This window comes from Phaseolus vulgaris, chromosome 2 (assembly GCF_000499845.2).
Source record: "Phaseolus vulgaris cultivar G19833 chromosome 2, P. vulgaris v2.0, whole genome shotgun sequence".
In the NCBI taxonomy this organism is placed as follows: domain Eukaryota; kingdom Viridiplantae; phylum Streptophyta; class Magnoliopsida; order Fabales; family Fabaceae; genus Phaseolus; species Phaseolus vulgaris.
In genome coordinates, this window is record NC_023758.2 from 19,241,234 (window position 1) to 19,268,447 (window position 27,214).

The window sequence follows — 27,214 nt, forward strand, 5'->3', positions numbered from 1 at the left end:
GAAATCCTAGTAACTGGGACAAAAGTATCAAAGTAATCTATGTTGGGTTTTTTAGTAAAATCTTTCGCTACTAATCTTGCCTTATATTTCTTTATGGATCCATCAAGATTATACTTCTTCTTAAATATTCACTTACAACCAATGGGTTTTGCTCCTTTAGGTAAATCTACTAAAGTCCAAGTATTATTTCTCTTAATTGAATTAATCTTAGTTATAATGGTCTTATCCTGATGTTTAGCATTACAAGCACTAGTAGCTTTTAAAAAACTTATTGGATCATTTTCAACTAGATAAGTGTAAAAATCATCTCCAAATGAGATTTCCTTTCTTTATCTTTAACTTCTACTAACATCCTCACTCATGGAATCACTATCACTATCTATAGGTTATTCAAAGGTACCACTACTCTTGAAAGGAAAGATATGTTCAAAGAACTAAACATTTTTCGCTTTACTAGTGTTACGTTCAATTATATCACTATTAAGAACTAGAAACCTATAGGCAGTACTATGTTCAGCATATCCTAAGAATATACAATCAGATGTTTTAGAACCTATTTTCCTTTTCTTAGGACCAGGTAATATCACTTTAGCTAAACACCCCCACACTCTTAGGTATTTCAGATTAGGTTTATAACCTTTCCACAACTCATAAGGTGTTTCTACTAGTTTTCTTATGTGGTATCCTATTTTGTAAAAAACACGCAGTAAACAGAGATTCACCACACATATTATTTGGAGTATTAGAACTAATAAGCATGACATTTAAAAATTCTTTAAAAGTCCTATATTTCCTTTCAAATACTCCATTAAACTAATTTGAATATGGTGGGGTTACTTCATGAATAATACCTGTTAGAATGTATGGCTTTAAACTAGAGGGGGTGAATTGTTTAAAAAGGGTTTTCACAAACTTTTAAGTCTAGAATGAAATCACTTCGAGAAAACTTGAATCAGAATTCAACTTGCTAAAAACACAAAGCAAATAAGCACAACACTAGAAAAACAATCAGTTGTTTCGCAGAAACAATCGGTTGTTTATACCAGTTCAAAAATATAAAACTGAATTTAAAGAGTTCAAAGGATAGAGAGATTGAACACACAGGTTTATATTGGTTCACTCTTAACCAAGAGCTACATCCAGTCTTCCCAGAAACCACTCGGGAATCCACTAAGCAATCAACCCTAGATTACTTACAACACCACCAAAGAAGTGACCTTGATCCCCTCAAGACACACACTTCCTTTGGCTCAGCACAACACCACTAAGAATGCTGATCTTGACAACCTCAAGAACACACTACACTTCTCAGCTTTACACACAGAGTTTCTTCAAAGGTACAAAGGATTCCACTTGTTACAAAAAAGATCTGAAATCAATACAAGATGAAAATCCTATATCACAGTCTCTTTGATCCAAGCAATCTCAAAAGCAATCTTCAACTCTTCTAAAGCAAAATCAGTGAAAAACTCAAATATGTTTTTCTTTGATTAAAACTAAGTTCTTGTTTGTTACAAAATCTGAACAAACTATTTATTGTTTTCAAAGACTGGTCAAAGCATTTAAGAGTGAACTAGTATAAATTGTTTGTGTGATTCTTTCTTACTCTGAACTCCTTTAAATTTTGTTTTAAGTTGTTTGATTTTTCAACTGATATAAACAACTGATTGTTTCGAAGAAACAACCAATTGTTTTTTTGTTGCTTTGCTGTATAATTGTTGATGTTCTAAGCCAACTTGATTCTTGTTCTGGATTTATACATAGAATTTCAGTAAACCTGAAAATCTTTCAATAACCTCCTTTAAACAATTCACCCACCTCTTGTTTAAGGCCATATATTCTAACAATTGGCATCGAGAGCTTGGTACTTTAAAAATACTCAAGTTTGATCCTAAAAATCTTTTTTCTATGGCTGAAAAACTACCTTTTGGGGAGGGTGCCTCAATAAATAGGCCACCTTTGTTTTGTGGTTTGAACTATCAGTTTTGGAAGGTTAGAATGAAAATCTTTGTTGAATCTCTTGACAAAGGAATTTGGGATGCAATTGAAAATGACCTTTTTATTCCTAAATTTGAAAAGGATGCAATTGAAAATGGTCGCAATTGACTGATGCTGAAAATAAAAAGGTCAAGTTTGATTGCATTGCCAAAAACATCATAACCTCTACTTTGAACTCTGATGAATTTCTCAGGATCTCAGAATGTGCATCTGCTAAGAAAATGTGGGATACTCTAGAGGTCACCCATGAAGGGACAAATGATGTGAGAGAGTGAGGAAACATACTCTAATACAAGAGTATGAGATGTTTAGAATGCTTAAAGGAGAATCAATTGTTGAAGTACAAAAGAGATTCACTCACATTGTCAATCATCTAATGAGTCTTGGAAAAATCTTTAACAAAGAGGAGTTGAACATCAAGATTCTCAAGTGTCTTGATAGATCTTGGCAATCTAAAGTCACGCTATCTTAGAATCAAAGGACTTGACATCTTTGACTACAACCTCCTTGTTTTGAAAGCTTAGAGAACATGAGTTGGAGATGAATAGACTCAATGTTCAAGAAAGTGAAGACAAGCATGTAAGGAACATTTCCTTGAAAGTTACCAAGCACAAGAATAAGCAAGACTCAAGTGATGAAGAAACTCTTAGTTTGTTGTCAAAAAAGTTCAGCAAATTCTTGAAGAAAAACCGCAACAAGAAATCCAACAAAGAAAGGTATGGAAACAAGAAAACTAGTTATTTTAATCCTAACAATTACACTTTCTTTGGTTGTGGAGAACAGGGGCATATAAAAGTTGATTTCCCAAATAAAGAAGGTAAGGAAAAGAAGTCAAGCAATAAAGAAAATAAAGGGAAATCAAAAAGAGCCTACATTGCTTGGGATGAAAATGAAATCTCTTCATCAAGCTCCTCATCAAGTGAAGATGAAAAAGCCAATCTGTGTTTGATGGCTGAAGGAGATGATGATTCAAGAAGTTCAAGCAGTGTAAGTTCTTCTGCCTCTTTAAATGCTGAAAACTATAGTCAATTGCTTCAAGCTTTTAAAGAAATTCATGAAGAAGCTAACCGATTGGCTCTCTTGAACAACCAATTGAAAGGGTTAAATAACTGGCTTGAAAACAGAGTCAAGACACTTGAAGAAGAATTGGAAAATTTCAAAAACTGATTTTGAAAATCTTGAAATGCATTGCAAAAAGTTTTCTTGTTTGTGTCACTCGAAAGCTTGTGAAAATTGTAAAACTCTTGAGAGTAAAGTCCACTGTCTTATAAGAATTGTGGATAAACTTTCAAAGGGTAAATCCAACTTTGAATCTGTCTTGGCATCCCAAAAATGTGTTTTTTGAAAATCTGGTTTGGGGTTTAATCCTCAAAACAAGAAAAATGGGATTTCAAAGCCTTTTCCAAAAGTGCCAGAAAAACAAACGATTGAAAGATTGAAACAATCGGTTGTTACATGTTTTTACTGCATGAAGAGAGGTCACTCAGTTAGATTCTGTAAAATTAGGAAATATTCTATTCCTAAAGGTACTATGACATGGATTCCCAAAGGTTCTGAACTTTCCAGTGATAAAGGTAAATCAAAAGGAACCATATTTGTAAGGGGTCCAAATCTTGTTGCTTGAATTTGTTGTGTTGCAGGGATACTAAAAGAAGCATGGGCTCTTGAGTTATCAGATCAAGCTTTTGGAAGAAAAGGATTTTGTCTGGAATTGAATTAAGGTTTTGTACCAGCTTAAGTCCTCTTGAAAGTCAAAAGAAGCTTTCTTGATCATGAATAATGACTCATTGAAGGGACTCCATGACAAAAGGATAAGACTTTCTTTGTCTTTGTTTTTCTGTTATTAATCCATGCTAAAATCTTCATCTATTTGTGTTATATGTGTACAATTACATTTTTATTCTTCTCTATTTTTGTTTTAAATTCAAACTTGTTGCTGCTTCAGAAAAACAACAAATTGTTTCCTCGAAACAACTGATTGTTTCTTCTCTGACAACACTGCATAAAATTGATTTAATTTCTTTATGCATTCTATCTTTTACAGATTTCAATCTTAAAGGAATTATGAGTCAATAAAGCAGCAATAAGAGTCTGATTTGATTCAGGAGGAGGTTACTTCTTATCATAAAGGGAATATATTCCATATCTTGGAAATTCAAGTGCCTTTATGACTAGTCAAATCCACATGTGTTGACTATGTGTTTTTCTTATATGGGCTGACGTGGTTACTGTGCAAGCTTGACCAGATTCCTCTTCTTGAAGACTGGAACCCACTGTAACCAAAGGATCAAAGAGGATTTATGTTTTGCTATGAAACCCTCTACAGCTGTTTTTCTACACAAAAACAACCCATTGGCACATCCCTTGTTGAATCTTATATTCTTCTCTGTTTTCCTTTTCTCTCATTTTGTTATCATGGATTCCACTTCTTCATCATAAAAAAAGGATTAAAACCAGGGCTGTAAGAACAGGAAGTCGTCTTGAAGGTTGGTTTTCAGGAGATAATGAGTTGATTGAAAACTATCGCTTTGAAACAAGTAGAAAAGTGATAAACAACCCTAAAGTTGTCTCTTTCATCTGGTTGAAAAGTCAAAAGCTGGATGATGTGAGAAATCTTCTCAAAGGACAACTGCTAAAGAGGTTCTTGGAGATGAAAGGAAACATGTATCCTGATCTTATTCATGTTTTCTACACCAATTTAAAGTTTGAAGGTAACAATCTTGTATCTCATGTCAAGGGTGTGGATATGGAGATTACTCATGAGGTGTGGGCTACTGTGACTGGCTTAAAGTATGCTGGATTGAGAATCAACAAAGGGAATATTGGTGTGGTGGAAGATTTCAACAAGATTCAATATTATAAAAGTTGTTTGAAGAATCCTCAAGCACAAGTAAGAACTTGTTCTGTTTGAGGGTTGAAGTTGAATGAAAGGTTGTTAGCTCTCATTGTAACTTGGATTCTAACACCAAGAGGGAGCAATCATTATGTTCTCATTGAGGAGGATCTTGTTTACATATACTACATAATGAGCAAAGTCAAGATCAATTGGATCCATATCATCAAGGAACACATGCAAAAATCAATGAGGTTAAGTGACTATCATTATCCTTATGCTATCTTGATTTCTAAATTCTTAAACTATTTTGAAGTTTGAGATTTCAAGATTCACATCAAGCTTTGGATTTTCAAGTAAGAGTGGAATAGGATTGCAATTGTATTCAATTCAGATTGTACTGTGATCAGGTGTAATCCTTTCTAAACCTTCTGTATTTTTGGTGTTGTGTTGCCATGGAGTGTTGTGTGTTCTTGAGGTGTTCAATTGAGTGTGGTTTGCCAAAGGTAGTGTGTTTCTTGAGGGATTCAAGGTCACTACTTTGGTGTGTTGTGTTTTTGTAATTTGGTTTGATTACATAGTGGTTTACCCAGTGGTTTCTGGGGACTAGATGTAGCTCTTGGTTTAAGAGTGAACCAGTATAAATTGTTTGTGTGATTCTCTCTTACTCTGAACTCCTTTAAATTCTATTTTAAGCTGTTTGATTTTTCAACTGATATAAACAACTGATTGTTTCGAAGAAACAACCGATTGTTTTTCTGTTGCTTTGCTGTATAATTGTTGATGTTCTAAGCCAACTTGATTCTTGTTCTAGATTTATACATAGAATTTCATTAAACCTGAAAAAGCTTTGAAAAACCTCCTTTAAACAATTCACTCACCTCTTGTTTAAGGTCATATATTCTAATAGATGTGAGTGATCAAAATTTCTTACTTTGTGCCCATGCTTCATTTCTTGCTTATAGTCAATCCAAAATTTTGAAATCTTTTCTATCAGTAGTTCGGACACAAATTTGTCAAGCAAGGCTATGCTTTCTGCTTTGATATCTTCGAGCAACTTATGTTATTCATTTATCTGAATTTTGATGTCCTTGTTTTCAGTCATCTCCCAGTGATAGTAGTTTTCGATCATGAACCTTTGTCAAATGACTTCTTCAACAATGTATTTGAGGATAAGGGAATCCCAAATATCTTTTGCTTCCTTATAAGAGCAATAAACATCAAACAAATATTTAGATAATGCATTGAGTAAGGTGTGACGATATACCTTATTTGCATGGGTCCAAACATTAATTTGTTACACAAGAAAGCTTGAGTCGGGTTTAGAAGTCTTAAGTGCAAAAGCAACTTTGTACATGTCCAAAAGGGTGGACACGTATTCTTGGCAGCGTCGGAAATTTTGACCGGTGAAGACTTCAATTTGCGAGACATCCATAAGTAGTTTCGTAAAATGGTTTAAGAATAAAAAACAACATTTGACGTCTCCGGAGTAGAGTTTTTGTTCAAGATGGGAGCTTTGATGTATCAAATCCACATGAAGCCTGAAGTTGTGTTGTTTTCTAGGTTTGGGTTTAGATTAGGGTGTTTAGAATCTTTGTAAGATCAATCCTTGAAATCCTACACAAAGCTTGATTAAATTTGTTTTAAACAACTAAGTGTTTTTCCAAGCAAAGGGAAAACAACCTATTGATTTATCGAAATAACCGGTTGTTTGTCACTTAGTTGGCTGGAAGTTTTGAATCAGTTGTGTAACTTTTTGACTCATTCAACCGGCTAAATCGTGCTTTCAACCGGTTAAATGTGTGTTTTCATAATAGAATTTTGAAAACATGTTTTAAATTGATTTAGTGAATCAAAACTGCCTACAACGATAGCTTTTCAAAGGCTATAAATATAGCTTCGTTTTCAAATTAAAAAAAAAAGAAAAAAAATACAACAAGTATTGATTCAGATTTGAGAAAGAGATTTGGTATTGAAAGTGTTTTTAAAAAAGAGCAAGATTGCTTTTAAGCTTTGCTGTGGTGACAAGTGTCGATCATAGGATCTCTGGTTCTGTAAATCCATGTGCTTTCTATTCTATTTAGTATCTTGTAATTGTACATCTTTTACATATTGTTTGTGTTTGAAATCCTGTAAAGACAGAGGGTGTTCTGTCTTGAGGTGTTGTGTGTGCAAAGGGGATGACTAGGCTTTGTGGGATTCAAAGTCACCTATTTGTGGTGTGTACTTGTAATCTGTGATTGATTGCTAGTGGAACTCAGTGGTTTGACTGAGAATCAGATGTAGCTTAGGGACTGAGTGAACCAATATAATCTCTCTGTGTAAATCTCTCTTTCCCTCAAAATTTCTAAAGTGTTTGATATTTCGCTACTATAAACAACCGATTAAATTGTGACTTTAATCGGTTGAAAGTTTGATAACTGTTTTGTTGGATTGTTTGATTGCCTTTCTTAAGTGCTTATCTGAGTTGTTTATTAAGGATTCATTCTGAAGCAAGTATTTGCAAAAATCTTTGATAAAACAATTCACCTCCCCCTCTTGTTTAAGCCATCAATTCTTACAATTGGCATCAAGAGCTAGGTTCTTGAAAATTACTCAAGTCCTTGTTTTTGTTTTTTGAAAAATCATTTTGATGGCTGATAAAATGCCTTTTGGGGAAGGTGCTTCTATAAACAGGCCACCACTGTTTTGTGGGGTTAATTACCAGTTTTGGAAAGTAAGAATGAAAATCTTTATAAACTCAACTGATAAGGATATTTGGGAATAAATTGAAAATGGTCCCTTTGTACCTCAAGTTAAAAAAGATTATGTTTTAGTTGATAAACCTTCATCCGAATGGACTGAGGCAGAAAATAAGAAAGCTAAGTTTGATTGGATAGCTAAAAATATTATAACATCTGCTCTAAGCTGTGATGAGTTTTTCAGGGTTTCACAATGCAGCTCGGCCAAAGAAATTTGGGACATATTAGAGGTCACACGTGAAGGAACAACTGATGTTAAGAGAGCTAGGAAGCATGCTCTAATTCAAGAGTATGAACTCTTCAGAATGCAAAAGGGAGAATCTATCTGTGATGTGCAGAAGAGGTTTTCTCACATTGTGAACCATCTTATGAGTCTTGGTAAGAAGTTTGATGAGGAGGAGCTTAACATCAAGATATTGAAGTGTCTTGATACAACATGGCAACCAAAGGTCATTGCCATCTCTGAATCAAAGGATCTCACCTCAATGACTGTTGCATCTCTGTTTGGTAAGCTTAGAGAGCCTGAGCTTGAAATACATAGACATTTTGTTCAATAGAGTGAAGACAAGCACAACAAAAGCATAACTCTTAAGGCTTGCAAGCAGCAACCAGATTCCAGTGGAATTGAAGAGGAGAACATAAGTTTGTTATCAAGAAATTTCAGCAAATTCTTGAGAAAGAGACAAGCTTCTAAAAGGTATGATGCAAAGAAACCTAGTGAATTCAATTCTAATAAGTATACTTACTATGGTTGTGGAGAACAGGGTCATATCAAGGCTGACTGTCCAAACAATGAAGTCAAAGAAAAGGGAGACTTCAAAAAGGAGAAAAAGGGAAAAGCTAAGAAAGCATATGTAGCATGGGATGACAATGATGTCTCATGCTTTGATGTATCAAATCCACATGAAGTCTGAAGTTGTGTTGCTTTCTAGGTTTGGGTTTAGATTAAGGTGTTTAGAATCTTTGTAAGATCAGTCCTTGAGAGCCTACACAAAGCTTGATTAAATATGTTTTAAACAACTAAGTGTTTTTTCAAGCAAGGGGAAAAGAACCGATTGATTTATTGAAGTAACCGGTTGTTTGTCACTTAGCTGGTTGGAAGTTTTGAAACTGTTTTTTGAATCAGTTGTGTAACTGTTTGACTCATTCAACCGGTTAAATCGTGGTTTCAACAGGTTAAATGTGTGTTTTCATAACAGAATTTTGAAAACCTGTTTTAAACTGATTTAGTGAATCAAAACTGCCTACAACGGTAGCTTTTCAAAGGCTATAAATATAGCTTCGTTTTCAAATAAAAAAAAAAACAACAAGTATTGATTCAGATTTGAGAAAGAGATTTGGTTTTGAAAGTGTTTTTCAAAAAGAGCAAGATTTCTTTTAAGCTTTGCTATGGTGACAACTGATTATAGGATCTTTGGTTATGTAAATCTAGGTGCTTTCTATCCTGTTTAGTATCTTGTAATTGTACAACTTTTACATACTGTTTGAAATCCTGTAAAGACAGAGGGTGTTCTATCTTGAGGTGTTGTGTATGCAAAGCGAGTGAGTAGGCTTTGTGGGATTCAAAGTCACCTCTTTGTGGTGTGTACTTGTAATCTGTGATTGATTGCTAGTGGGACTCATTGGTTTGACTGAGAACTGGATGTAGCTTAGGGATTGAGTGAACTAGTATAATCTCTGTGTGTAAATCTCTTTTTCCCTCAAACTTTCTAAATTGTTTGATATTTTGCTGCTATAAACAACCGATTAAATCATGACTTTAACCGGTTGAAATTCTGATAACTGTTTTGTTGGATTGTTTGATTGTCTTCCTTAAGTGCTTATCTGAGTTGCTTGTTAAGGATTCATTTTGAAGCAAGTATTTGCAAAAATCTTTGATAAAACAATTCTCTCCCCCCCCCCTCTTGTTTAAGCCATCAATTCTTACAGTTTTTGTTGTTGTTGTCCATATTGTAAGCCATAAGTCCTTACGATTGTAGTAATATAAAGCCGAAAACACAAAAATATTGACTTCTTGAATTTCCCAAGTCCCCTAGGTTACAAGACTAGACCCCACCAAACCTCAAGAGAGTCTCAGCAGAAGAAGAACCAGACAAAGCAGAATATGTCCCTGTTGTTGGCGCCTAAGATGGTGCCCTGTTGGTAGGTGGTTGTTCTGTTACTATTTTATGTTCTCCTTAGAGATAAGATTATTTTCTGTTGTAGCACCTCAAGAAAAGGCGCCCATAAACATAATATTTTCCTATTACGTATGTTTTCAATTGAGATTAAATTCTCATGAGAGAAAGTTGTTACAAGAGATAAGCTATTTTAAGGTATGTTGTTTCTGAGTCTGAAATTGAATAGCTCTTACTGACTTAATCAACGGAGTCACGTTCCAGTATAACAAGGTTTAGAACAGATTCCAAAAAAGACAAACCAAAATTAAAGCTAGTAACCAAAGTCAACTAGCGAGAAAGTGAACCGATAATAAATGTAAGTAAAATTAAAGAATTGTCAGTAACTTTGTTTTATTATGGTTTATTTGAGAAAAGAATTCCAACAATCGAATTTAAGAAACAGTATCGAGATATCAGTCAAAAGAAACTCAAACATGAGAATGAAGTTAGTTAGAGCAATGACGACAAAATAACCCCTCAATAACTCCGCCACGTCCTCACACCTTTTTCTTATCTCCTACAAAACTTCTCTTCGGTCTGTCCGCTTACAAACTTAAACCCAACTCAAGGAAATTCTCGTAATTCCACTAACCCCCCTATAAATACACCCTTCCCATTCTGTTCCTGTGTCTGTTAGTGTTTTACTTCAGAACTTTTTTCTTTACTTAATTTAATTTTCTTCAGTTAGTTATTTCGCTCCCGATTTCTCCAATTACAATGGAAAGAGGCAGAGACAGTTATGGTGACCGTGGCAGTGGCAGTTATGGTGGCGCTGACGGCAATGCTGGCCGCTACAATTCCCGTGACCGATACGGCAGTGCTGGTCGTAGCAGTTACGGTGGAGGTGACAGTTACAGTGGCCGTAGAGGAAGGTTTTACCAACGTCCTCAGCTAAGTAGTGGCAATGAACAAAGCTCTACTTCCCAACCACAACCACAAGCCCGGTGGCAACCGAAGGTAAACCCTTCTTCCGCTGGTGAATCTTCAGAACCTCACGGTTCTCAACCTCAAACTGAAACTGAAACTGAAAAACAGACTATTCAAAATCCAGGTATTGAGCGCGCCACTCTTACTATATTTATAGCTTAAAAATGCATCAATCTTTATGAAAAATGATAGTAAGAGTTGACTTTATATTTTAAATATTTTACAGAAGTTGGAGCTTTGAGGATATCAGAGCAGAAAGCAGAGAGTATCAGACCAATGCATAGGCCTGACAAAGGGGGAACAATGGCAGCTCAAAGAAACGCGCTTGAGGTGAACCATTTCCATGTTGTGTTCGATGAAAAGAGAGTGATATTCCACTACGATGTGGATGTGAAGGCCAAGGCTCCACCCATGAACAATCGGCCTCAGAAGATTTCCAAGTTTCATCTGTTGCTGATTCGGGATAAGCTGTTTTCCGATCACGCGTTCCCGAGTTCGGCGTACGACGGCGAAAAGAACATGTTCAGCGCGGAGCGGTTGACGGAAGGAACCTTCGATGTGGAGGTGGTGAAAGGTGGGGACGCAAGAAGAATGGTTTGGTATTCCGTAACTCTTACACTTGTGAAGGTGCTTGAACTCCGCAAGTTGAGAGATTACTTGAGTGGAAAGGTTCTTTCGATTCCTAGAGATGTTTTACAGGGCTTGGATTTGGTAGCGAAGGAGAATCCCGCGAAGCAGTGTGATATGGTTGGGTGCTGCTTCTTCCCCAAGGACCATCCCATAAGTCCGAGAGAATCTAAAGGGATAATTGCAACAGGAGGGTTTCAGCAGAGTCTTAAGCCCACTTCTCAGGGCTTGTCCTTGTGCCTCGACTATTCCGTTTTATCGTATTTTGGGGAGGACAAACCGGTGTTGAAGTTTCTGCACGAACAGATTGAGAACTTCAATTTGAGGATGTTTCCCAAGTTCAAGAAAAGAGTTGAGGATTTACTTGTCGGGTTGAAAGTTAATGTGACCCACCGGAGGACGAAGCAGAAATACACTATAACAAGGTTGACACCCATGGTTACGAGCAAGATCAGATTCCCTGTTTTGGACACTGATGGATGGATTCCAGAACCGGAGTGTAGTCTGATTGATTACTTTTTCAGGAAGCATCAGGTGGAGATTCAACACAAGGACATTCCTGCCTTGGATTTTGGAGGCAACAAGATGAATTATGTACCCATGGAGTTGTGTGTGTTGGTTAAGGATCAAAGATGCCCCAAAGGTAACTTACTGAATACAGATGCTGGCAGTCTGTTGAGAAGCATGTCACTGGCTCCTGCAGGAGAGAGGCGAAATAAAATAAGAACTATAGTGAAATCAGAGGAAGGACCCTGTGGGTAAGGGAATTTAATTTCATGAGCATGCCTGGTTAGTAATTGTTGCAATGAATTTTGCATTTGCAAATCATTTGTGTTGTCACTTTCTTCTTCTTTTCTGTCTACTAATTTCTCAACTGTTGTGATCGGTAAGTAAATATTTTACATTGTTAGGCATATATAATATTCAAAATATTATTATTGAATATTTATGCTTTCTGGAACTTTTGATGCTTCTTTTCCTTGGTTCTTACAGTTACTGTTTGATCGAACAAGCTGCTTGCAAGAAATTACTTGGTTTTATTAGTATAATAGTATGGACGGTTTCTGGTACTTTGGTGTTTCTTTTTCTTTTTTGTTTCTCCATCCCGCTTTGATTGTTCAGCAACGTTATTTTTGAAATTGGTGAAATGAATTAAATGCCAGGGAGTTGCACCAAAATGATTGCATAGCTTTGAACACAAGCACACATTCTCAAATGTTCTGTGCATTCTTTCCATATTTGTTGGCTTGATTGTGTTTTTGCTACATAAATGCAAATTGATTTATAAATTATATTTGACGAAAGCTTTCTAAATGTGCAGCGGTAAAATAGGAAATGTAATGGTTATGGCACTATTTGAGTACTGATTTAATTTTTGTAATGGGAGAACAAGTAACTTCATAATCCAAGAATCTTTTTAATTTCCACTTTATCGCCTTGTGTATATATATACTTTGCCATGATTCTCTTTATCTGCCCTATCTTTTTTTTCTACCTGAATTTGTTAGAAACAAAGGCCTCACAGAATCTCATTTGACAGTGGTGGTGTTATTGAGAATTTTGGAATGCGTGTGCACACTTCCATGACAAAAGTGACTGGACGTGTAATTCAGCCCCCAGAATTGAAGATAGCTAATCGAAGTGGTGAGATTATTAGTATGGCACTGGAAGTGGGGAAACCTCAGTGGAATCTAAAGGAAGGATCAATGGTTGAAGGCAAGCCGCTTAAATGTTGGGGCATTCTTTATTTTTCTGATTCCAAGTGCCAATTTAAAAGCGAGCAGTTCACTAAAAATCTTCGTAGGAAATGCGGATTACTCGGCATTGAAATGGGGAAGCCAGCTTGGTCTGAAGAATTTTCTATCTCGATTCTTCGCAAATACGATTCGCTGTGTGAAATACTTAAAGAAATTGATTGTCAGGTTCAACAAAAATGTGAACAACGGCTGCAGATTCTTCTTTGTGTGATGGCCGACAAAGATTCAGGTTACAAGTGCCTCAAATGGATTGCTGAGACCAAGGTTGGGGTAGTGACACAATGCTGCTTACGTACTCATGCTAATGATGCGAAGGACCACTTTCTTACAAATCTTGCCCTCAAAATGAATGCCAAAGTTGGAGGAAGTAATGTAGAGCTCATGAATAGGCTTCCAAACTTTGACGGCCAAGGTCATGTTATGTTCATAGGAGCTGATGTTAATCATCCAGCTTCCAGGGACATCAACAGCCCATCAATTGCTGCCGTAGTTGCCACTGTTAATTGGCCTGCTGCAAATCGCTATGCTGCGCGTGTTTGTGCTCAACGTCATCGGGTTGAGAAAATTTTGAATTTTGGGAGAATTTGCCTTGAACTAGTTTCATATTACAATAGGTTGAACAAAGTGTGGCCAGAAAAAATTGTTATCTTTCGAGATGGCGTAAGCGAAAGTCAATTTCATATGGTTCTCACGGAAGAGTTGGAAGATTTGAAATCAGTGTTTCGTGATTCAAACCACTCGCCAACCATCACTCTTATTGTTGCACAAAAGCGACATCATACTCGATTTTTTGTGAAGGATCGAAATTTCAATGTGTTACCTGGAACAGTTGTGGACACAAAAGTAGTACATCCTTTTGAATTTGACTTCTACCTTTTTAGTCACAAGGGGATATCGGGTACAAGCAAGCCCACTCACTATCATGTGTTATGGGATGAGCACAAATTTACATCTGATGATTTGCAGAAACTCATATACGAAATGTGCTTTACCTTTGCAAAGTGCACTGGACCTGTATCTTTAGTTCCTCCAGTGTACTATGCTGATCTAGCTGCATATAGAGGCCGGTTGTACTATGAAGCAATGAATGAAACCAAATCTGCTCGCTCTGCCACTACTCGATCTTCTTCGGCAGTTTCTAATTTAAATGATGAAGGGTGTTACAAGTTGCACCCCGATGTGGAAAACCTTATGTTCTTCATTTGAATGCCTTACATTTGCTCTGTAGGTTGTGGCACTAGAACTCTGCTCTCTTTGCATTGGGACAAACTGCTTGAAATAGGTCAGTTTGTGCGTGAATCTAACGGCTCACTTGAAACTATCTTGTCCTTTGTTATACTTCTGTAATTGTGTCAGATATTGTTCATGTTTTAGTCAGTCGGTTTTAGTTTTAAATAAAGGTATAGTCTTCCATTTCTCAATTTTTCCTTTTCTTGATACGGTTGTTTCTAATTTGGAATGCGTAATTTTATCTGGATATTTATTATATTTTATGTATTATTATAGCCATTTTTATTCTCCTAAAAAGGTGAAAAGGGAATGAATATAAGGGAGTAATTAAGAAAGCCTTAAAAGTAAGAGAGACATACCTCGACTAGGGCTCGAGACCATATTTAGGAGTTTTATTTTATTAACAAGATTATCAATGCTCATTATTTTATTTTATTTTAGCTTTTAGAGTTATTATGTTACCGATTTATTTTATATTATGTGTTGTCATCTATGAAACTCAGATACTTCTCTTAAATGGCATATCGGTATCATATCAGATACTCATATCAAACACCGACACTTGTAGGACACGTTTTCGTGAAATGACCAATTCAAAAAATATTTGATGGATTTCTGACGATTCTATTACGGTTCTAACACAATTTTAAAAAGAAAAAATACATTAATTTTCTAAAAACTCAAACTTATTGTATAAAATTTTATTATGATTATAAAAATACGAAACAAATCATTTTGAATCAGTAAACATCTTTCTGCTCCAAAAACTAATCTGGAGCATACTTGTGCACATAAATCTTTATTGTCAATTTATATAATTCATAATTATATAATATATAGATTTGTGTCCCCGTATCCTACATTTTAGATATTATACGTATCTTCGTGAACGTATCTGTGTCGCATCAGTGTCTGTGTCAATGTTTGTGCTACATAGGTTGTCATACCTAACTTTATCATTGAATCTCTAGTTCTTCATGAATACTTTTCAATTTTTGGGATCATATATAGTCTTAAGCTTGACATTAATGCTATGCTTAACATTATCTTAGGCATCACCAATACGAGTTACTTAATATATTATCAAAGAAGTTTACCATTCAATTTTGCTCCCATAAACAAAATGTAAAACCTCGAAAGATATTTTTGAAATAGTAGCATTAAATAGAGGGAAATAAAACTTATATTTAAGTCCACCAAACATAATCATTCTTTTGCTTATGAGTTCAGGGAGAGAAGTAAATAATACAACAGAAATCAAATATAAAAGCAATACAAAACCAACCAAGTAATATCTATGAATGAACCGGCATCTGCAACAAGTTTTGGTACAAATTTTGAAAATATATATTAACCTTGTATAATTTAGCTACGATCAAAGTTTCTGCTATGATAAGCGTACACAGCAATTATCTTATATATTTTTAGTACACAGAACATACTCGGCCAAAGATATAACAGAATACCAGCCATTCGGCAATTCATGTTTGCCAAAAGAGTACAATTTTCCTTGGTGAAGATGTGGGTAACTGTAGCAAAATGTTTCGAAGCCATCTCATCGTTGAGATCACGACAACAAATAGTACTGGAATATCTTATATTAAGCATTGGAATTAAAAAGCAAAGGGTAATTTGAGGTTAATCGGAGAACTAGTTACCTTACTTAGAACCATGCTTACCATACTCATCTACTCTGTGAAGAGCATCCATGAGAACATCAGTTGTCCAATCCTTTACATCATCCTGTGCACAGCATACGAGGATTTCAGTCACTCATAGTGTGTTTGGATTAGGTTCATAGTGAGAAATTATCAACTAATTTTTCAAGATGAAGGTAAAATAGCAAATACATTCTATTTTTCCATGGTATATCACCATGATTTTCATAGGATGATACGATAGAATTGATTGTTGTGTTATCTAAACACATTGTAATTCTAAATGTTTACTAATTCCAATGCAATAACTTATGCTGATTCTTAAAGTTAAGCAATTTAAAATATCATTAGAACAAATGATGAATTCTTAAAGACGTTGCGTATGTAAGAAAATGCAACTAATACCATTGCTTAGCATTACAAAAACAATTTTTCAAGTCAAAATAAAGATCTCGTGAGTAGAGAGATAAAAGAGGACTTACTAAAAACAACTTAAAAACTCAGGTTCAATTCTACCAACGGAATGAAAATTGGTAAGAAGAGTGTGTCTGCAAAACCATTCAAGGTCCCATTGACTGTGAATCCAACAATTTCTCTTATGATTTGTTTGGTTTTGAAAAAGAAATAGAGGAAATAAGTTGAGAAAAGATAAATAATTAAGAAATAAAATTGAATGTTTAGTTGTTTGGTGAGAAAAGAAATAGCTGAAAAATACAAAGAAAATGTTTTGAAAATTGTGTAATTTAATAAAAATAGAGAGATAGGGAGATAAAATAGTAAAGTGAATCCCATAATATTACAGGTACAGTAGGTTTTCCAATCAAAATTATGGTTTTACTATGATAATTTGCATTTTATTAAATGCATTGCATATTACTAAGGTGAAACTCTACCAAACAAACCAACAAAATTCATTATCTCCCTCTCTTCTCTTCCCCCTTCTCCCTCCCAAAAAAAACCCTTAGTCATGTTTAGTTTCTTAAAAAGTGAGAAATGAGTTTCAATACACATTTATCTATTTTCAAGAAACTAAACATGTATGTGAGAAATTGTTGGATTCAGAGATTGAATAGTTTTGCAAACACACCCTAATTGTTCAAATTTTGCATTGAAAATGCTCGTCAAAGCAAGTGATAACTGCCCAAATCATGTTCGAAGAAGAATATTTCATAGATTATGTACACAAATCTAATAAGAGTCTGAGAGAAGTTAATTTCAACCATAGTTATATAGCTGTCTATTCAAGATCAGTTTCTTTGGAGAAAGCATGTTCTCGTCGAATACAAAGCCAACACATATATAGAGAAAGAAAGTAAAAAATACAGTAAGGGGAGAGTGATTACCATACGCAATGGTTCTCCAGTTCTTATTCTGGAATTAGGACGCGAAAAGGTCGACTCAAACGGAGTCCTGGGCCTGATTTCTCGAAACTTCTCCCACTCCTCTCGGGTGACCATTCTAACGCTGCCTTGACCTTCAGGAGCATTCTCTATCTTACGCTCCAACAACTCTTGGGATTTAGATTCATCATACTGTCACCGGTTACATCCATTAGTCACAACTTCATTTCATCGAACACGTGATTTGCAACAAGATCGATCACTAGAACCCTCACATTCATATACTTATTAGTTTAAATTGTGAAGTTGGAAGGTGGCGTACGTACCATCATGAGAAGTTTGGCTAGGACAGCGATTCCGACGACGGCGACGACCATGGGCATGGTGGCGGTGTCGAGGTACGACAGGGATTCGGGAACGGTAACGATAAACTGGTCCTTGCTTTTCGGTTGCCTCATCTTCCTTTTCTTCTCCAATTCCAACGCTCTTCTCTTCAATGCTTCTGTGGGCACATCACCACGAAGAGTGTGCAACAATCTGCACTTCAATGCGTTCATCCTCAGTTACCTTTCTGCGAATTGATGTCTTCAATGGCCCTTTACTTTGTATTCTGTATATATAGTATTAATAAATATTCCCTTTATATAATTAAAATTTATTATAAAAGTATTTAAATATGTCCGTTATATTTAAATATTTTTTGTATTTTAATTTTTAATTTTTCAATTGAAAAACAATTTATAAGACATTCTTTTATTATCATGATTTGTTGTTTTGAATGTTCTTTAAATAAAGTAGTGTTACTGAAGGACAAAGTTCATTGGTTTTACAAATAATAAATACTTATTCAAAAAAATTATTAATTATGTTTAGCTAGATTTTTTTCTCAGAATAAACTAAAAGGGTAGAAAAACAATCTTTTACCTTTTATTTACAGAATTCGACTTGTTTCATTTTTTAGAGTAAAACTCAAACACAAGACATGTCAAAACAGATGGTTAACCGTTTTATCCTATTTCACACAAAGAAGATATAACCTACTATTTAAAGAAACACCTATTCTAAATAGGTTTGTTCTAGTAGTCACTCTCCCCAGGATTACTCTCCATGACAAAGCCTTGGAATATGTCAAGTCTTTGATAGCCCAAAAATGCTGAAAACCTTTGATGGAATGGTTCAAGTTGTTTAATTGCAAATAGGAGTAGGTCGAGCTGATTGTGAATATCCTATCCTGCTCCCCCACCCATGTCCACTTATCAGAGTTCATATTCAAATTGACCCTACTGATACACTTCACCAGTTTAGGCTTTAGTGTTGCTTCCCACAAGAATTGTTCTTTTCCAAGCTAGCAGCCATTCCATTCCAGAGTTCTGATATACCACAAATTCTTGTATTCTTTAACATTAACATTTTGATATAGACTACAATTGAGGAAATCTATACATGATTATGGTATGATTATGGTGTTCTCTAACCATTTATCCTCCCAAAACCTAACAACATTTCCGGACCCCACACTCCATGATATATTATTTGTCAAACCAATTGTCTTCCTTAATTACCTTAGCAAGATCTCTCTCCCATCAACATTGGTGTTTGACTGAACATGTACCATAATTCCTACTACTTTCCTTACCATACTTGGAGATTAATACCAACATCCATTTCCATATAGCTATTAAAGCCTTATTGAACTTTGTTATGTCTTTTATACCTAGTCCTCCTTGCTCTTCCAGTTTTCATATCTTCTCCCAACTAATCCATGCATTTTTCTTGTCTTCACTCCCCCAATTTCCTCTAAATTTGTGTTAACCTTTGGCAAACCAACACATGTGCTTCATAAAATGATAGGATGAATAGAGGTTTTGATGTCAGCACTAATTTAATAAGACAAATTCTCCCAAATAAGGATAGATGTTTCTCTTTCCACTTTGAAAGTTTAACCTTCACTTTAGAAATTAAAGGTTCGCAAAACCATTTTTTCCTTGGATTCCCCCATACAGGAAAACATAGGTATGTGAATGGAATGCTCATAATATTGCAATTCAAAATGTGAGAAAAGCTATGCAACATGTCCCTGTCGATCCCAAGAACCTTAATGCAAGATTTATGGAAGTTCACCTTCAACCCTGATACTAGCTCAAAGCATCTAATGAACGTTTTGACAGTAAAAATATTTTGGTGAGTAGCCTCGCTGACAAAGAGGGCATCATCTGCAAATTGTAGAATATCTACTTGCACTTGTTCCATCCCAATCCTAAGTTCTTGAAAAACGTTTTTCTACAATGCTTGTCTAACTAACCCCGATAGACCTTCAACCACTATAAGGAAAAGAGGATGCTTCCAAATAGCCCTTAATCCAAGAAATCCATTTCTCCTGAAACCCAAGCCTCGCCATCATATAGTATAGACACTCCCAACGTGCAAAATCATACGCTTTCTCATGGCCCACCTTAATAATCACTGCACTTTTCTTTTGTCTCCTAACATCCTCTACAACCTTATTAGCTATCAATATCAAGGAGCCTTCTACCCTTTAGGAAAGCAAATTGTGAAGAGTCTATGACTGAGGGTAAAACCAGTTTTAGCCTATTAGATAGAATCTTCACGATAATCTTATACATTGACCCCACTAGAGATATTGGCCTGTACTGTTCGATTTTTATCGGATCCTTAACCTTGGACACAAGGGCAATGAAAGATGCATTACTACCTAGAGGGAATTTCCTTGTCGCATCAACAATATACTGCTTGTATCCTTCAAGGCTTCCCAATTACTCTTGAGGAAATTAAATTGAACCCATTAAAGCCATAACTCTCACTGATTTTTTCTATTAAGCTTGCATTCTCGTGTACAACAATTGCTTTAAACTCTACATTCCCATGCCTTACCCCATAGTCCATAATTGATGCAAACCTATTTTGGAATACCTTATTTGTATCATTCCTAACCAACATTGGTTCATCAGCATATCCCATTAACATTTCCCTTTAATCTCATTCCTCATTCTCCTTCATCTAATGACAAAGTGATAGAATTTAGAGTTCTTATCACCTAACTTCGTCCAATTCACCCTTGCTTTCTACCTTAACATTATATCTAGCTTCTCATTAATGATTTTCAAACTGCTAAGTACCTCTAACACTAGTGCAAAATGTTAAAACAACTACTAGTTTTTAAATGCATTTTTATCGTTAGACGCAGTCTTTCAAAATGCGGTGACATTTTTGTAATTAAGTTCATTCAAGAATGCAGTTATTTGTAGTAGCCACATTCATAAATGAAGCGCTTTGATTTACAAATGCGGCTTTTTCTATAGCTGCATTCTTAAATCATTTTTACCCTAACTCTGAAGCGTTCCATTTACGCTTTCATACTTTCATCCTCTTCTTTCGCTTCTTTCGTTGTTCCTGCTCTCTTGTTCCTCTCTTCTTTTGCGAGCTGCATTGTCTTGTTTTTGTGCCATTGTAAGTTCGTTTGAACTCTACTTCTTCTTCTTGTTTTCGTGCCATTGTTAAGTTCGTTCGTTTCTCTTACTATTTTTGTTTCCTTACATTGGTAAGTACTATTCATTTCCTTCACATTTCATTTCTTCGTCGTTGCTGCCGTGTCCGCTGCCACCGTCGTTGCTGTCGCTTCTGTGTCACTCTCAACGTTGCCTTCACGCACAAGGTTGGTGTTTTATTTTTTTTTTTAATGTTATGAATTTGTTTATTTGTTTATTTATTATAATTTTCATTTTTTAAAATTTTTATTATTTAGTATTTATTATAATTTGTATTTATTATTAATTTATATTATGTTAGTTGTTAGTTTAGAATAGAATTATCATGTTGGTATTAAGTCCGAGGGTGTTCGACCCTCGACAATTGATACGTCCTAGTTTTGAGTCTGGGGGTGTTCCACCCTCGGCAAACATGTGAGATAGAACACTTATTAGAAACACTTGAATGAATACTAGAGAATATAATGGATCGAAATTGGATTAAGTATGTTCACATAAGTGATGAGTACGAAAAAGAAGTAGAAGAATTCATACAATTTGCTGCGAATAATAGTGGTCATGATGGAGCAAAGATCAGGTGTCTGTGCGTTAACTGTTTGAATGGAACGATATTGGATGTTAAGATAATGTGGAAGCACCTTCTATGTGATGGGTTTCTTCGTTCTTATACAACTTGGACATGGCATGGTGAATTATTAAATTTACCACATGTTTTCGTAACTGAAAAATATGTGGGGTCCACTATGGATGATGCAGTACATGATGATGTAGATGTGATCGATTGGAGGACATGATTCGTGATATGGGAGCTGAGTCTTTTGCAGAAGCGCATGGATATGGAAGTATGTCAAGTGATGTAGAGACTTCACTGCATCCTGGATCAACTAACTTCACACGGTTGTCGGCAGTGTTAAGATTAAAACAATAAATAGATAGATTGATAAAAGCTTCACATAATTGCTTCAGTTGTTGAAGGATATGCTTCCAAAGAAAAATACTCTATCTAATCGTAATTATGAGGCCAAAAAGATTATTTGTCCAATGGGTATGGAGTATAAAATGATACATGCATGTCCTAATAATTGTATATTATATAGGAAAGATATTGAATTGTTGAAAAGTTGTCTGAGGTGTGGGTTATCACGTTATAAGTTGAAACAAAAAGATGATGATACTATTGAAGAGATAGAAAAGCATGGACCCCCAACGAAGGTTATGTGGTATCTTCCCATCATTCCAAGGATGAAGCATTTGTTTGCAAACTCAAACAATGCTAAGAATCTTAGATGGCATGCAGATGAGAGGAAATGTGATGGCATGTACCGACATCTAGCTGATTTTATTCAATGGAAGAAATTTGATGATGAGTTTCCAGAGTTTGGTAAAGAATAAAGAAATATCTGACTTGGTTTAGCTACAGACGGAATGAATCTGTTTGGTAATATGAGTACAAATCACAGTTCATGGTTTGTTTTACTAGTTATTTAGAACTTACCTCTTGGATTATGCATGAAGCGAAAATACATGATGTTGTCTATGATGATATTCGGTCTAAAACGGCCAGGGAATGACATAGATGTTTATCTAAGTCCCTTAATTGAAGATTTGAAATTAATGTGGGACCAGGGTGTTGAAGTATTTGACGGATTTGCTAATGAAACTTTCAAGCTGCATACCATGTTATGTTGCACCATCAATGACTTTCCAACATATGGTAACTTATCAGGGAATAGTCACTACAAGAAAATAACGATTTAGTCACCAAATTCAACAACCGAAAAATAGTGGTCGCTATTTGGGACCGAAATAGTCACTGATCACTCTTAGTGTCAAATTTGTGACCGAAATAGCGATCAAATGAAATGTTGATGATTTTTGTTAGTTTTACGACCGAAACAACGACCGAAGATGAAAGTACAAAATAAAATTAAAAAAATAATTATATTTACGACCGAAACTATTTATTTGTTAGCGACCAATGTTTTTCAGTCGCTAAAAGAATTTGCTAAATTCTGCCACCGAATTAGCGACTGGATATTTTTTATATTTTTAACTACCAATTATCTTTTAGTCGCTAAATGAAATTGTTTATTTTTGTCACCAAATTAACATTTATATTTTTTTATTTAATTTTGAATATATTAAAATAAATATATAATAATTATATTTATAAACATATAATTTTAATTGAAATTATAATCTGGAAAATGTAACCTGAAAAAAAGTCTTTCTCACTTTGTGAAATTTTTTTTGTACCCAACTCTGTATCTCATCGCCTCCGAAGCCATAAACCTTTACTCGTTAGCACAACTAGTTTAGGGCGAAGCTAAATCCTTCGTTCATCCTTTCTTCGATTCCAAAATCGTGTCACCGTCGTAACAATGGTTCGTTCTTTAACTTCAGTTAAACTTTCTTCGCGTTTTTCGAAATCCCTCGCTTGCATTTTCTGATTCTGTTTTTGTGTAGTCGTAGCCCCAAGGGGATTACATAGAGCATCACCGAAGAGACTATGGCTACCGCCTTGATCACTTTGAGCGCAAGCGCTAGAAAGAGGCTTGGAAAGTTCACAAGCGCTCCGCAATGACTCAGAAGGTTTTGCCTCTTTTTATTTGGAATTTGGAATTTGAGTTATATGGTTGTATTTTTGTGAATCTAATTGGATTTTAATTCGTGTGGAACAGGCCCTTGGTATCAAGGGAAAGATTATTGCCAAGAAAAATTATGCTGAAAAGGCACAGATGAAGAAGATGTGAGAATTTTCTCATTTTACAGCTTTTAATATTTTTTTTGGATTGATTTTCTGTATTTGCTAATGTTGTATGTTGTTTTGTGTGTGTGATGTGGGGGAGCGTTTAATTTGTTATTGTGTTGCATTTTTAGCGTTGATGTAAAATAAATGTTTTTGGTTGATTTGTTATGTCTAGATTGTTTTGAATGATGTGTTTATTAAAGGTTTGTTGATTGATGTTCGATAACTAGTTGTTAAGTTCATGAGATAATAATGATTTACCTCTATTTATTCAAATGCATATCTTTATTCATACAGAATTCAAACAAAATATAACTGGAAACTAATAAACTTCAACATGTTCAGGCTCTTCATTTCCATAACCGTAAAGATGTAACACTTAGTTATATCAATCACAAGAACAACCCCAGAAATCATATAAGCATAGATATGTGCAATAGCCTAGAGATATCCCAGATTCACATTATTACACCAGAGGAAAGTCTAAACACGGACTGGATAGATATCTCCGGATCATTCAACATCTTTATACATTCTTTTATAATTTTTTTTATCAATAAAAAATTAAATAAATTAAGGGACACTTCAGGAGTGTCTCAACCCTTATACAAAACTATCACCAGCTAGTCTAAAAGGCACGAGAAAAACAGAAACTAAAAAAGTCTGCATAACACACCTGTATAATAACTAGCCAAGCCTAATCTTTATACATAGTTCCACCATTCAAACTGGTAATTAATCCACTCTGATTCCTGTATCACTGTTTGTTTGTTATCACTTTCCATTGATTAATTAACACATATTGATCACAGGTGATGACTGTATTGCCATAAACTCGGGTACTTCTTTGGTTAATATAAGTGATATTTTCTGTGGACCTGGCCACGACATCAGGTAAGTCCCAGTCCAAGTAAATTTGCACATGATTATTATTATATTTGAATTAACGTGAAATTCCTTGTGATGTGTTTGGTGAATGAAAAGCATTGGGAGCCTGGGATGCAATGGAGAGGATGCGAGAGTTGAAGAGATAGACGTGAAGAATTGCACCTTCATCGGAACTTCGAACGAAGTAAGAGTGAAGACATGGATGGTAAGGAAGAAATGAATTAGAAAACAGGTTAAATGAGAATGATACTAGAATGTATTTTTTTTTTTGTTTAACTAGGAAGGAGGGTTATGCGAGAAAGAAACATTGAAAGAACATATGAATTGTTATAAACTTTTTAATATTTAAGTTCATATATTACAAATAGATTTTGTCAATAAATTCATTTATCTACTATTTCATTTTGTTAGAATGAAAGATTAAGTTTAGCATATTTTTTTTCTTTTATAGATTTCCTCCAGATTTGTTGGCAATGTTGATGACATAATGTTTTGTCCTGCATAATCATAAAGTAAATGACTTATATAGTTTGAGGCCTCAATTATCATATAGTGTGAGTTTTTTTTTCTTGTTTCCTACACACTCTTAATAATATTACTTATTATTTTATTATATATTTTTAACTTCAGTGATATAATATTAGTACATTTTTACATGACAGTATGCCATAACCCCAAGCAAGCTTCAATATAATAGAAAGTTATCCAACTTTTTTGACATTTTGGCCACATCCACGGATAGAGATGACAAAGTTTAACACCCCATAATTTACATATAACTATTACAATAAAAGTTCTACCAGATTCTATATAAATTTGGAGTTTTTCAAAACATTCCTAATACATGATTATGATTTATAGAAATATAAATATTTACATATCCATAGCTTAAAATAAAACTCTGAAACCTCTAAGGCTCTCCTACACCTGTATGGTCATCTGCTTGTGTACATAGTACAGTCATCGCTGTTCAAACACAACACGAAAAGCAAGGGTAAGCTAGTGCAAAGAAAATCCATAACATAATTCATGGAAATATAACCAATTTAGACTAATAATTTATAAACATTTCTTTAAATGATTTCATGTAAAATTTCAATATCAATTCCATCATTCATATAGACCACACATGGATCTATTTTCAATCATAATCATTGGATTTCATTTCAATCCCACTTCATCTTCCGGAAGACTCATTAAGTATACCCCTACCAGAGACTAACACCTGACCCAAAGATTACTAGCGAATCCAATAGAAAGGATCAGGGTAAGTTCAAACATCCAATACCAAGTGTCTACAGTGGGACCCGGTGTGTATGAACTCCCTCTCGGCTTCTCACCACCTGATATCTTAGTCTACATGACTTAGATAATCAGTGAAGCCAGAGAATCTTCGTTAAACATAGGCTTTTTATACTTAATGTACCATCAAACAACAACTCATACATTATCCCAAATGTATGACATCAATTTCATACAATTTACATCATTCATATATAATACATATCATTCAACCAGATAACATTTAAAAAATTTATACCATTCAAGAACTTTTCCAACATCAAAACAATATTTAACTTTCAAACTATCAAAATATAATATTTATAAAGTTTAAATAATATATAAACAAACACACAATATATAAACAAATAACATCTCTGCAAGAGAAATTGAATATTGGGACCACGTCTCTTCCACATACAGATCTTTTAGCCTAGGGTTCTATTAAAAATTAAATTTAGCTTCCCTTACCTCAATTGCTTGCTTTCCAAGCAACTTCTAGAATTTTATTTCCCACAATCTTGATAAGCTTCAAGATTTACAGGCCTAATGCAAGTTATCCAAACAGAACAAAAAATCAGTATATAATAGAATAAGTTGAGAGGGTTAAACTTTTCAACTGACCCCACCAAGATTGATGACTAAATCCTAAGGAAAAAACAGAGAACAAAGGATATTTAGAGTAAAAATGAACTTACTCTGTTTAAAAATCTGATCGGGTAGAAATGTTCCTTAACTCCTCAGCTACAACGTGGTATGATCAAATTCTAAAATAGATGAGGATTAGGAGAGAAAATTAAGAGAGAGGGAGAGAAGAGAATATGGAGAGAGAGAGAAGAAGAAAAATCAAAGAAAAAGGATATTGTGGTGGGAAGAATGGTTCTCTATTGGTTTTTAAAAAAGCACTTTGTTACACAAAGTATTAGTTAAATTAGTGTTGTCTTTTCTTCATCTGAAACCTATTTTTCTTCATATTCTAACTTGTCATTACCTTTTGGTAAAATTTATGATATTAACATAAATTATGATTTTAGGTTTTTGTTTCCACAGCACGTGATAAGAACTATCCTGTGACTGTTAACCTATGACAACCATAGGTAATTTATAAATTTGCGGTTAAAGATAAACACTATTTTTTATTAGTAATTCTCACTTTCATAATTTAACAAGTTTATATTTTAATTATATTTTATCTTTTATCAAAAAATGTTGCAGAAAAATGCCATCACACAGAAAATACGGTTCGGGTTACTCAGTCCAGTGCAAATTTTGTTGTGAGGATATGATAGATCGATATTTTCTTCCACTTTTAGAAGGGTGAAAGTTGAAGACTATAAAAGAGACCGATTATGAGAGGATTAGTTGTATGACTTATGTAATTTAACTCTTTTAATTTGTTTACAATATTTTAAATTGTGTAATATAATTTACCTTTATTATCTATACTATTGTTTTCTACAGGAAAAAAAATTAAAAAGTATAATAATAATAATAATACAAATAAAATTAGTGATTGAAAT

At 34.6% G+C, this 27,214-nt stretch overlaps 2 protein-coding genes and 1 long non-coding RNA gene across 3 annotated transcripts; 2 read left to right on the forward strand and 1 right to left on the reverse strand.

Moving 5' to 3' along the window:
• Positions 1 to 10,324: 10,324 nt before the first annotated feature.
• LOC137810845 (protein argonaute 2-like) lies at positions 10,325 to 14,528 on the forward strand. The gene is made up of 3 exons (XM_068612314.1): positions 10,325 to 10,782; positions 10,885 to 12,043; positions 12,826 to 14,528. The coding sequence occupies exons 1-3, from the start codon at positions 10,449 to 10,451 to the stop codon at positions 14,246 to 14,248; spliced, it is 2,916 nt and encodes a 971-aa protein (XP_068468415.1). The 5' UTR covers positions 10,325 to 10,448; the 3' UTR covers positions 14,249 to 14,528.
• A 1,067-nt stretch (positions 14,529 to 15,595) lies between these two features.
• Positions 15,596 to 17,894, reverse strand: LOC137810846 (uncharacterized). The gene is made up of 3 exons (XM_068612315.1): positions 17,597 to 17,894; positions 17,274 to 17,462; positions 15,596 to 16,015 (listed from the first exon to the last, which is right to left on the reverse strand). The coding sequence occupies exons 1-3, from the start codon at positions 17,825 to 17,827 to the stop codon at positions 15,932 to 15,934; spliced, it is 504 nt and encodes a 167-aa protein (XP_068468416.1). The 5' UTR covers positions 17,828 to 17,894; the 3' UTR covers positions 15,596 to 15,931.
• A 5,077-nt stretch (positions 17,895 to 22,971) lies between these two features.
• LOC137810848 (uncharacterized) lies at positions 22,972 to 24,810 on the forward strand. The gene is made up of 5 exons (XR_011080979.1): positions 22,972 to 23,160; positions 23,243 to 23,368; positions 23,458 to 23,525; positions 24,338 to 24,419; positions 24,510 to 24,810. It is a non-coding gene; the product is annotated as an uncharacterized lncRNA (long non-coding RNA).
• Positions 24,811 to 27,214: the final 2,404 nt, after the last annotated feature.